Raw genomic sequence first — 13066 nt, 5'->3', positions numbered from 1 at the left:
CATAAACTGACAGTAAGGCCATATTCCTGAAAATAATACATACACAATATCACTGAAAACACAGAAGTTGTTGTCTACCTAGAGTCTTTATCCCTATGGACTAGAGTTCATTGTACTAGAAGGTACTTATCATGCTACAGAGGAGAAAGGTAAACACCAACTTAGCCACAAACTCTTCAATCTACAATGGTGACCTGCCTACAAGATAACACAAAGCTTTTGGGAGTAACCAGACAATATCTAATGTGACTTAAGGTCCACCCCATGAGAGAGATCTCATACCCAATGCTGTTTACATGGCCAAATATCTGAGACTAGATAGATCAGAGATTAAGGGAAAACCAAATACTACTGTTTTGCCAAAGGAAGAGAGCAATAAAATGACTCCTAGTGACATTGTTATACTCTCATATCTTGCTCAACCATCATCAGAAGAGCTTCATCCTGCAGCAGATGGGAATAAATACAAAGACTCACAGTCAGATGTGGTGAGTATTGTGTTCCTTGAAATATTGTGTGTTCCCCGAAATAAACATGTCTGGGGGCAGAGAACAGACAGCCACTAGAACAAAGCCAAAAATGGTGGCTAGAAAATGGGAAGAGTAAGCCATAGCAGAAGCCAGGCAGTGGTGTCGTACGCCTTTAATCCCAGCACTTGGGAGGCAGAGCTAGCCGGATCTCTGAGTTCAAGGCTACTTTAGAAAGAGCTAAGCATGGTGACCAACGCCTATAACCCCAGAAACCCAACCTTTAATCCCAGGGAGTGGGGGCAGAAAGAGAAAGGTATATAAGGCGCGAGGACCAGGAACTAAGGAGTAAAGCATGTAGTTAGTTAAGCATTTGGTTGGTTAAGCGTTCAGGCTTTGGAGCAACACAGTTCAGCTGAGATTCATTCTGGATGAGGACTCAGAAGCGTCCAGCCTGAGGAAACAAGACCAGCTGAGGAATTAGCAAGGTGAGATAGCCATGGCTTGTTCTGCTTCTCTGATCTTCCAGCATTCACCCAAATAACTGGCCTCAAGTTTGGTTTTATTGACAAGTACCTTTAAGATTCCTGCTATAGTCAAATATTATGTAGAGTGAGAGACATTGGAACACTCAGCCCTAAACAGGATATCTCCATCAAATCCCTTCCCTCTGGGCTCAGGGAATTCTGCAGAATAGGATGAGAATGAATTTAAGAGCAAGAGGTGATAAAGGACACAAAGGAATCAATGTCTCTAGACACTACAGAGCTGGTGCACATATGAAGTCACAGAGACTGAGGCAACATACACAAGGCCTGCCTGGGACTGCACTAGATGGGATTCTAGAATGAAGAAAAGTGGACACATGCCCCCAGTCCTAACCCTAAAGCTATCTCCAACTGATAAGCACTTGCAAATGAAAGATTAGTTTTCTTCAAGGGAGTCTCACTGGGAAATAAACCACTCTTAAGGATACACCCCATGCCCAGCAGTAGATGGCCAACACAAAACCAACTCATATTATCTTTCGATGTTCTTTTTCTTATACTGTGGAGTCAAGGCATTTTTTTCTCTCTCTTTTTTTTAATTGGGATGCTTCCCAATTTCAATATAATAACTTATTACCGAGCACTTCAAAAGTAACAGTAAGGAGGAGAGACAGCATTCTTCTGAGTATGATGGTGAAAGGAGGAAGAGATGACACACAACGGAGTATTTGTGGTGTATGTGTGTGTGTGCACATAAGTGTGTGTGTGCATGCTTATGCACCTGTGTGTGTGTGCTTGCAAACTCATGCATGCATGCTCACATGCTTTGGGAGTTGGAATAATCAACAAAGACAATTAAATTACAATACACTTAATACAAACTTTACAAGAAATTAATATATTGCACTACCACTAGTTTTAAAAAATAAAAATCACAGTATATGGTTTTAAAGAAACAAATTATAATTGTATACATGTATTCCTATGATACAATGTACTTTAAAACAATATAAAAAAAAACCTCACTGGTTCTGTGTAAATATAAAACTCTATATTCTGATAGTTACCAATCTGCTTTTTACCTGTTTAATATTCTGTGAGGGTCCTAAAAGCCATATATGATATGAAATAAATCTTCATTATTTCAATCATCCTACTCTTTGCAGAATATCTGTCAACACGAAACAACTTTCTCTATGTAATTATAATATGACCATAAATACTCAAAATGTGCCCTTGAAGATGTCATCCCCAATGTGAACCAGTGTATTAAATAAGCACCTACTATCACAAGAACGGCACACTGCACACAAAGAAGGATGACGGCACTGGTTCAGGATGGTGTCAACAGTAAAACAGAAATGGGGCTAGAAGAGCACTGATAAGAAAAGCTGATTATTAAGCATCCACAGTAAAGAGAACATAATCTGTCCAAAAGAGCAGGTCAAGACTGAAAATCTAAAGCTGTCAATGAGAAGACAGAACCTGTACTAGATAAGGGGAAGCCTGGGGATAGGAAGGATGCCTCATCCTTCACACACACCTTACATTCAAATCCATCAATAATTTCTCCTTTCTCAGTGAACATTGCACTTACTCCAACATCCAACATGTTGCTTCCCTTCTGCAGACTCACTTGTCTCTCCCTATATGTCACCTGGGGCCTCAAAAATAGTGTCCTTTTCTATAAACTCCCTGGAACACTCCACAGTTTATACTTCTTTTCTTGTTGAAATCCTCTATGTTTCTACTACCTAAGTATCTGTCAGTCAACTACTGTTTGCCCACAGAACTAATCTTTTATTCTTTCTATAGTCAATATGATAAATGCAGTTCCATGAAAAACTCCATCCTGGTTACAGAAATAATCTGTGAATTTACTCACCACTCACTGTCTCCAAAAAAAAAAAAAAAAAAAAGCCCTAAAAGTAATGAATCTAGAGGAGGATAGGAGATTAAAGATGCTTGGAGGTGCAGTTCTTAGTAGAACACATTAGGAAAAGAGTCTTCACATCTATCTTTAAATTAACTACTGAACTTACAGCCAGATTAGTGCCATGCAAAATTTTATCCCATTCCTTCCGTATTTGGTTGTTTTATCAGTCTACTCACAAGTTGCATATTATATTATACATAACGCATATCATATTATAATAATAGCTATTATTAAGAACAATAGCAATTTGTTTTTGTTTTTTGAGACAGGGTTTCTTTGTGTAGCTTTGTGCCTTTCCTGGATCTTGCTTTGTAGACCAGGCTGGCCTCAAACTCACAGAGATCTGCCTGGCTCTGCCTCCCGAGTGCTGGGATTAAAGGCATGCGACATCACCACCCAGCCTCTTTTTTTTTTTTTAGGAATAATAGCAATTTTTAATATGCAAAATCAATAAAACACTTGATAGCCTAATACTTATTGGTTAATAAAGGAAGATGACAATAAAGAAAGATGAAAATATATAATTATAAACTGTGGAGCATTATTTAAAGGAAATGACTAAAGAAAGTCTTCCTTTAGAATAACTAAGGAAGCCTCTTTATTCCATGTAGGATATTGAACATGATGCTATCTTATCTGTGTGTATATGTATGTATGCAAAAACATGTATGTGTGTACACCTACATATAATTTGTCACATATATGCATTAAATACACACTCATATTACACAGATAAATGCATGTGTGTACACACATATTACATATATTAATTAAATAAACATATATTATACAAATCAATGTTTCTGTACACACACACATTTGTGTGTAATGTCTCCCCTTCTCCCCTCACACACACATGCAGACACACACTAGCAATTAAATTCAACAATTGGTCCAAATGGATAATGAAAACACAGCATACCTGTAGGAAGACATTCAGTGAAGGCATATTGCACCCCTTGGTACAGCCACCAAAACTGTGGCATTCCATGCTGTGTCAATTATTGCTTGCATATTATTTTATAAAATAAATGATCATTTCAATAAGAATTTGTATATCAGAAATATATTTATGCTGTCTGAAAACCAGAGCAGTTGTTGTAATATAATTGCTTTGACACACCTTATAATCCTTGGATCTGCAGCAAAAGTGAGGGTGATCTGGAAAAGATTGTACAGAACAAAGGATCAATATGCAACATCAGAAAGGTAAGGAATTGGCTTAAGCTATGATTTTTAGTATCATCAACATTTCTTAAACCCAGGTCATACAGCAGCAGATTTCCAAAACACTTTAAAATCCCTCAACATGGAATGCTAATTGCCATCAGTGGGGTTTGGACTTCAACATACAAATTGTATATTATTTTTTGATTGTTTTTGTCTGTTTTTATTTTTTTAGGCATGGTTTCATGTAACCAAAGATAACCTCAAAATTTGCTATGTAGAAAGATTGGCCTTGGATCCCTGATCCTCCTGCAACTACCTCCCAAATGCTGGGAATACAAACATGCACCATTCAAGATGCATATTTTTAGGGGCTACAGTTCAGTCAATATTAATATTCTTGCTGAGACAATTTATGTAATGGCACATTTGGGGATGGGAAGAAAAGTAGAGGAGGAAGAAAAATATAGCGGAGGATGAAAGCAAATGTTATCTATGGGTGCTAAGCAAGAGTAATACAGGAACTCTTTGTACTATTTCTACTTTTGCATGAAAAGACACCAAATATATATAAAACATCTGAGACATCAGGAACAATAACCATCTTGCTGACAAATGTCCAATCAAGCACATAGCACTGCAAATGAATCTTCCCCAACACACCTCTACGTGGAAGTTTACTTTCCCTTGCCTCATTCATACAGCCCATTTTCTACGTCATGTTTCTGCCAAGAGGGAAAACAGTACATTTGTATTTAATTTTCACATGATCCACTATTCTCTATATAAAATATATATTGATAAAGAGTGCCTATTATGATAGAAACACTTTATAAAAATTCAAGCTGGGCATGGTAGTACACCCCTTTAATCCTAGCATTTGGAAAGCAGATGCAGGAGGAACTCTGTTTGAGGCTAGCCTGTCTACAGAGTGAGTTCCAGGACAGCAGAAATATTTAAAAAGACCCTGTCTAAAACAAAAACAAAACAAACAGAAGGAAGGTCGAAGGAGGAGGGAAAGGAAGGGGAAAAAGAAAAATAAAGATGTTATGAATATTATTTTAAGATGTGTTACATCTGTTTATGCTCTGGAACATTTGCTTAATGATGCAAAGATTTGTTGCATTCTTTTATGTTGCATTTGTTTAACTCTGTAAAGCTGTGTTACTGTGCCTGTCTAAAACACCTGATTGGTTTAATAAAGAGCTGAATGGCCAATAGCAAGATGGGAGAAAGGATAGATTGGGCTGGCAGGCAAAGAGAATAAATAGAAGGAGAAATCTGGGAAGAGGAGGAGAAGAAAGAGCAAGAAAACAAGGAGAAGAGGGTGCTAGGAGCCAGCCAGCCATACAGCCAGCCACGGAGAAAGAGTGAAAGTAAGATATACAAAGTAAGAAAAGAAAAAAGTCCAGAGGCAAAAGGAATGGGATAATTTAAAGTTAAGGAAAGATGGCAAAAAAAAAAACAAAAAACCAAGCCAAGCTAAGGCTTGGCATTTATAATTAAGAATAAGTCTCCATGTACATACATTCAGGAGCTGGGCGGTAGCCCCCCAAGAGCCAAAAGAGCAAAGAGTAAAAACCAACAGCAGAAAGAGACAAATTCAAGAAACTCTGAGTATACTTAGTGTTCCATCAAATGTTCTGACTACAAACATTCAAGTTTAACCAAAGCCCATATTTTTTATCAGTCCTTAAACAAAAGAAAACATGTTCTCTAAAAAGAGTATTTTATTTCCTCACTGAAAAAGAAAGTATACAGTATAACCAATATTGGAATGTATCCAAACTCATTGCATGTTACAATTCCATTTTTCTTCCTCTTATATCAATTTTCATCTACTATAACTTTCTTGGTGTGTAAGAAATTAATGTTGAAGGTAACCAGTGAATACTTACTGAGCTTCTAGCCACTGTCTACTGATAGTAATATTCAAATACTCTTCAATATACAATGTCATCTAAGTATCTTCAAAAAATAACAACAAAATAAAACAAAACTTCACATTGAACTTAAATTTATTGCACCAAAGAGACTAGGGCTAACAATTAAAATGTTTTCTTATAAATTAAATCTAAAGAATTCATCATTTCAGAAATATTGTTTTTGCTGATATTTGCTAAGTGTGTATGCTCACACACTTTTCATGGTAACATTTCCCATGTTATTTCTAATCTTTAATGATAAACTCATTATTAAGGAGGTTATAAACACTATAGGTATATAAATAAGTGGCAGAGTTAAGTATTCAATCAATATACATCCCATAACCCTGAGTTATTTCACTATAGAGTTTCTCAAAATCTATTCTATAAATTAACATGTTAAAATGAGAAATGTTTCAAAGTCATATGTTGAGTAGTGCACAAGTTATATTTACTAAAATGTAGTATAGTATTTTATATGTGAAAATTATTTAATATTCATTTTAATCTATAAGAATAATATGTTTTTAACAGCACAGAAATCCAGTTCTTTCTAGTTGTAAAAAGCTTTATCATAATATCTAATAATGCAGCAAAAATATGTGTTTTCATTAATCAGTGCCAGGTAAGGCTTGACATTAGCTCAAGCAACTAGAGTAGGAAAAAGAAAGCTTCCCCTTACCACTGTGCATCCGGGCCCATCCATCTCGTTCACAGTCTCTGCCAGGTGAGCCAAAAAAAGTATCAGCCCTGGGACTTGGGGGATCAACCTAGAAGAAGGGGGATTTGCAATGTTAAAGAGCACTTCAACCTTCCATTCCCATTCTCAATCTTACAGCATTGCTAATCAACTAGAGAGCATATGCCACACAGCAGGTGAGTTCCACAGTGCTTCTATGTTCCAAAGTCAGAGTTTAATCACTTATTTACTATGCACTTCTCAACAGAGCTAAAATTAAATGCCACCAAAAAAAGAACAGATTTGCAGTTAAGTACTTACTACCCTTTTTCCTAGTTTGGTTTTGACTACAAAATTACAAAAATAAAAATAAGAACATCCTAGAGCAACCTTCTTTGTCTTATTTAGAAAAAGTCTGCCAAACCTGTCTTAGCACACACATAGAATTCAAGCAGTGTCGTAGCTTTGCTGACTACTTTATAGTGGACAAATAAGAAAGGTCAACCATATTTTCTAAATAAAAATAAAAATGTCACAGTGATGTAAGTGTATCAAAAAGATGGGTGTACTGACCAAAATTAAATCTTCTGTGAATCAAAGAACAATAAAAAGAGCAAAAAGTTAACTTGGGCTAACAAAAACAAATATCATGTATCTCATAAGAGATTATTACCTAGATCATATAAAGAATTCCTACAAGACAACAATAGCAATAAAGAAAAGATATAAAATGAGACAGATAGCCATACAATGTAATATTACTCAGTAATAAAATTCAGGAGCAAACACATGCAACATCAGTGAGTTGTGCTAAGATAAGTTGTTTGAATCTATTTACATGAAAAGGCAGAACAGGCAACCTCATAGAGACAAAAAGATTAAGAATTTCAGTGGGACAGGTAGAATGGGGAGTACTTTGTGAGCACATGGTTCCCAATGGGGAAGGTATCACATGTAAATCACATTTGTACCACTGAATTGTATACTTTAAAACAGTTGAAATGGTAACTATCTCGCCTCTCTCTCCTCTCTCTCTCTCTCTCTCTCTCTCTCTCTCTCTCTCTCTCTCTCTCTCTCTCTCTCTCTGCAAAACCACAAAAGAGAAAACATTCCTATAGCCCTAAGTGAAAAAATGGCTGTTTGACTCATCTAGGACAATTGACCAATACATTTGGAGCTTGTTAACTGATTCCTGAAAGCCACTTCTTATTAGGATTGTCTTTCAAGCCAGGTACTGTTCCTTTCTTAAGGTTTTTGCATGTGTGCATTAGACTAAACTTCTTTTGTTACAAGTTTACTAAGTACTTCTGAAACCATGAATGGTTATCTGTCCCTAAATCCCCTGTAAATCCAATGCCTACTCAATAATATAGACATTTTTTGCATGTACTTTAGAGTATGCACTTCTGTATATAGAAAAGCTGAGAGGGAAACCCCTTAAATAAAAATTATGGTTTTGGTTTTTTTGGGTTTTTTGTTTGTTTGTTTTGTTTTGTTTTGAGAAAGGGTGTTACTATATATCCTTGGCTTTCTTGGAACTTGCTATGTAGACCAGGCTAGCTTTATACTCACAGAGATCCACTTTCCTTTGCCTCTCCAGTACTAGAACTGGTGTGTACCACCTCACCCAGCCCTTGATATCTCAACAGCATGGTTATATAACCAAGATCTGGATAATCACAACACTAGTTAACATGCCAACATGGATGGCAAAAATTTCACAAGGTCCTGATCATGCTTTTAGATGAAGAGCTACAGACAAACTGTGACTGCTATATACAAGCATTTTAAGTGAGAAGCAACTAATTTTTCCTCTAAATTAGAAGACAGTATATCCTTTCTTTTTCCATTTAATTTGTAATTATAAATAGTATTAAAGTTAAGTGCATTCTCAAATTTCCATCAGCAATATAAGCAAACTGTTCTCTGAATAATGTTCAACAGGACCAAACTTGTGATCAAGTTAAATAATCAAGAATATCATTAAACAATGTTACCATATGAAAATATCTATTACACTAAAATTTTATAAATAAAAATTTAAGCTGGGCAGTCGTGGTGCATGCCTTTAATCCCAGCTCTCGGGAGGCAGAGCCAGGCAGATCTCTGTGAGTTTGAGGCCAGCCTGGGCTACCGAGTGAGTTCCAGGAAAGGCACAAAGCCACACAGAGAAACCCTGTCTTGAAAAACAAAAACAAAAACAACAACAACAAAATTTATAGTTAATAGTTTTTAATTTAAAAATCACTAATTTAGTTTGAAAGAATAAAGGATTAATTTATAGGCAAAACAGGAAAATGGCATGAAATGCTGCATAACTTAAATGTTTTTAAAGGATGTCAGAGAGAAAACTCAGAACTTTTGGAGTACATGGTTACATCCAAAAAAATTATTTGACTTCCAAAGGAGTGTATTCCAAATGATAGTTCTAAAATAGATGGGTGCTTTAGAATTTAGAAAAAGTAAACATTTGCTTCTACAAGCATTTAAACACAGAGATTTATTATTAGTACATATGCAAATACAAAGTGTTTCTGCTAGTGAGGAATCTTTTGGCAGAGTGGCTTTTAAGGTATAGGTACTTTATAAAACTTCAAGAAACTAAGGCAGGTCGTGATGGAGTGTTCTAACTGCAGGCACTCCAGTTTAACCAAAGTCAATCTGTCATGGACACAAAGCTCTAATTTCTATCGAAACATAAGGCTGTGCATAGAAAGATTAGAGCTATGCTAACCTTAATCCCAAGGCCTCCTATTCTTACCCATCAAACAAGAGCTGTCTTCAAAGATTCAAGATCCAAGGCTTCCCCAAAGGACTCCCTCTCAAAGGATATATACTTCCACTGTCATTTTTCAAAAGTCTGGGATGGGTTCCTTTTTACAGGAAACTTTGTTTTCTCTTTTAAAATTCTACTTTGGCATTTTAATATCAATGTCAATTACAGCCAAGTTCAATTGTAGAGTTATAGCACTGCCCACTGTGTAAGGTGAGAGGGAATGGGTACTTTGAAGTTTCGATACGGCATCATAATGGAGTTTGATCTCGGTAGGCATTAAAAGCACAGAGGTGGAACAAAAAGCATGTTCTTTGGTTTTAAGTTAATTTTCTACTTTTAGCTGCTGGCTAAGAGTTCAAGAAAGAAAACTATTCATATGAGCTGCTTATTGAAATCCATTTCAGCATAATATTTTAGTGACAGAATAGATTTGACAAGTTTCAAATGGAAATGCTTATGAGCACATACATGTCTAATCACAAATGGAGGCTTATCTGTTTCCTTTTTGAATTCATAGGGTCCCAGATTTAAATGGGCCAGCCGCCGCCTGGTGTCTTCGGAGAGCTCACACATCCTTCTCTTCGTGTAGGGAGAAGGAGAGTGCGACTTTGAAGATATCGTAGGCTGTTCGTAGTTCTTGGTGTTTATGCAGTATTTATTCCTTTCGGGTGACTTGGACTTTTTCTTCTGTGATCTTGATGATCTGCATTGCGGTCTGCCATGAGATTTTTCAACTGGAGCTGAATGGTAAGTAAATTTATCCTAAACATAAAGAAAAATAAATGTTCATGGGGGCAGAAGGCACTTTTTAAAACTCTATAGAGCGGGGAGGTGGTGGCGCACGCCTTTAATCCCAGCACTCAGGAGGCAGAGGCAGGTGGATCTCTGTGAGTTATTGGCTAGCCTGGTCTACAAAGCGAGTTCCAAGGCGGCGTGGGGGTGGGGGGACACACTCTACAGAGAGGAAAGAACTTTTAAGAGTAACTCAAGGGTACACAAAAGCTATCAAAGCCAACTGGATCTATCATCATCCACACAGACCCGGGATAAATCAAATCCATATTCTAGTTAATAAGATTTATTGTATCAAACTTCCTTAAGTCTAACATGGGCTTAATGAAAATTAAAAGCCAATGCTTAATCACTAATAAAATTCCAAGAAATAAACTTATTTTCAACATAAGTCAAAAAACATTTTCAGTAAACTAAAAAATAATGCAAACAATATTTATTGCTTATATTTACATACTCAAGTAATGGGCTACAAAGTTTAAAAGAACTACATTTAATTTTAAAGAGCCCATGTCTAATATGGTGTGGTCACGCATGTCTGTGATCCTGCATAGGATGCTGAAGCAGCTTGAGCCTAGGCAACAAAGGACACTTGCCTAAAAATATACTTGTCTAGCTAGTTGTGAAATCATGAAGAAAAATACCAAAAATAAGACTTATTCATGTTATAATTATATATAACATATGTACAAAACAGACTCTAAAGCACTAGGTATTTTATTGAAGTGTTTTACTTGAATTACATAAGATATATAGGAGTATAAGATCCATGTCATAATTTGACAATTCAGTGACAGACAAGAGTACCATGTTACTTCTGGCCCTATTATGTTTTATAAAACTAAAGATGCATAAAATATAGATTATAAACTTTAAAAACTAGTACTTCCATCTTCTTATAAATATGATATCAGTCTAGAATTTTTAAAAATAAATCTGAGCTGGGCTCAGTGGCATATAACTACATATCTAGCTACATGGGAGACTGAATCAAGAAGGCTTCTGGAGCCCCAGAGTTTTTAGTCAGTCTGGGCACCCAAAGTGAGGCCTTGTCTAAACTAAAATATAATAAAAATAAAAACAAATCTGATGGCTCCAGCCTGCTGCTATCAGGTAGTCCTTCATTCTGCTACAGTCTGCCTTACAAATGCCTTAACAGTTAGATTAGACATTAATAATATGTTTCTTCGCTAGAGTCATACAATTAGGAAAAAAAAAACAGCTAACAACCTTTATCTTCCTCATTTCGATCCCTTGGAAAACTACCAACCCAAATTTCTTTTCTACTCTCTCCACCCCTTAGTGCAAGGACTAAGTGCTTAAAATATACATATGAATCGAAAGAGCCAGTTATTTTTCAATTCAGTGATATAAAGGAAAAATAAGCATATTTCTAATGAGAACAGTCTCTAAGTTCCATACAGGCCAATCCATCAGGTCATCTTCTTTCTCTTGTACTTCAAGGCATGTTCCAGGACCCTCTCCCCGCTAGTCCAGTGACACCAGTGGATGTATCAGAGCTCTCCTCTCCCCTCATCCACCTCTATGGCATCACAATGACTCTCAGATGAAGACACTCTAGAACCACAAAGGTCTCTGAGGTTTCCTAAACCACTCAAGATGTACAGCTGCCTCCTTTAGGAATCAGAGTCCCTTTAGCTCAGCTTTAATTACCTCTGTCAACAACATCTTGAACTTCCCCTCTATACAGACCCACTGCAGCTATAGGATCTCTTGCTCAAAAAAAAAAAAAATCTCCTTTCCTCAACCTATTTCTTCTACTCCATGTCTATTATTAACCCTCACATCACATCAATCTAGTTCCTAGACTTCTAGCTCCCTGTTTTTTATACATTATTGTTTTCCTGCCACAGCTAAACTTATAAAGTGATGCTTAAGTTTCTTTTTACATACCCACCTCTGATAATACCAAATCATCTTTCCTTAGTAAAGTTTTTTGAATGATGCATATTAACTTACAAATTTCATAGCATCCATTACAGATGCATGGTGTCCAAACATGTCTATTCCTTAATGCCCCCAAGTTTTGCTACTAAAACTTAAAATATTAGCTGTATGTACTTTTGCCAAAATGACTGCCATAATTTCCTTTCCTACATCTACACCATGGTAGTTTCTGCTCCAGGATGAAGCTAGGCTTGACTGTGCAACTTCCTTTGATCAATAGAACACTGTCACAAGGTCAAGTTTTTAAAAGGGTTGTTGACTCTTCCTGAGAATATTCCTAAAGCAAGAAGTCACAATTATTAGCCTGCTAGATGATGAGTCTTATGATCTTCACACTCTTCAAACACAACTGCCAAATGTCAGGTTTGAGCAAAAATACCTGAGCTCCTATCTAAATACCTTAGCCAGCCAATCTAGTCCAGAGGAATCATCCTTTAGCCCCCAGAACTGAGAAGCACTTGCAATTTTAAACCACCGTTAGCAGGAATTGTTATACAGCAAAACTTAAGGGATACTACACCTTAACAATGTTTAACAACATACCAAAAAGTCTGTCAATATTTAACTATATAACAATAGATTCTACTTTGAAACAGGTAAAAAGAATTATTACAAGAGAAAATGATTTTTCCTCTGGAAATCCACTTCAATACCCTTGATTCCTCAATTCATTAAATTGCTGATGAACACAAAGCATAAATAATCTGAAATCAGTACTTCCCTCCTCCTTTGCCTTCCTGCCTTCCATTCTTCTCTCATCCTTTCTTCCTCACTTTTCTTTCTTCTCTGTCCCCCTCTCCTCTCTCTTCCCCTCAGCCTTGGCAGGTAATTGAGCTCAGGCCCTAAAGCAACGTTTTAAATGCTTTCT

At 36.4% G+C, this 13066-nt stretch overlaps 1 protein-coding gene across 2 annotated transcripts in view; it reads right to left on the bottom strand.

The window, feature by feature from the left end:
* Spata6 (spermatogenesis associated 6) overlaps nucleotides 1-13066 on the bottom strand; it is a 101080-nt gene that overhangs the window by 36540 nt on the left and 51474 nt on the right. For both annotated transcript variants that reach the window (XM_036180024.1, XM_036180025.1), the window contains exons 7-9: nucleotides 9907-10200; nucleotides 6666-6753; nucleotides 4015-4052 (exon numbers count right to left, since the gene is read on the bottom strand). In XM_036180024.1, coding sequence (XP_036035917.1) covers nucleotides 4015-4052; nucleotides 6666-6753; nucleotides 9907-10200 — 420 coding nt within the window. The remainder of the gene's footprint in view (nucleotides 1-4014; nucleotides 4053-6665; nucleotides 6754-9906; nucleotides 10201-13066) is intronic.

This window comes from Onychomys torridus, chromosome 2, assembly GCF_903995425.1.
Source record: "Onychomys torridus chromosome 2, mOncTor1.1, whole genome shotgun sequence".
Classification (NCBI taxonomy): Eukaryota; Metazoa; Chordata; class Mammalia; order Rodentia; family Cricetidae; genus Onychomys; species Onychomys torridus.
The sequence above is the reverse complement of the archived record's forward strand: the minus strand, read 5'-3'. Positions and strand labels throughout refer to the sequence as shown.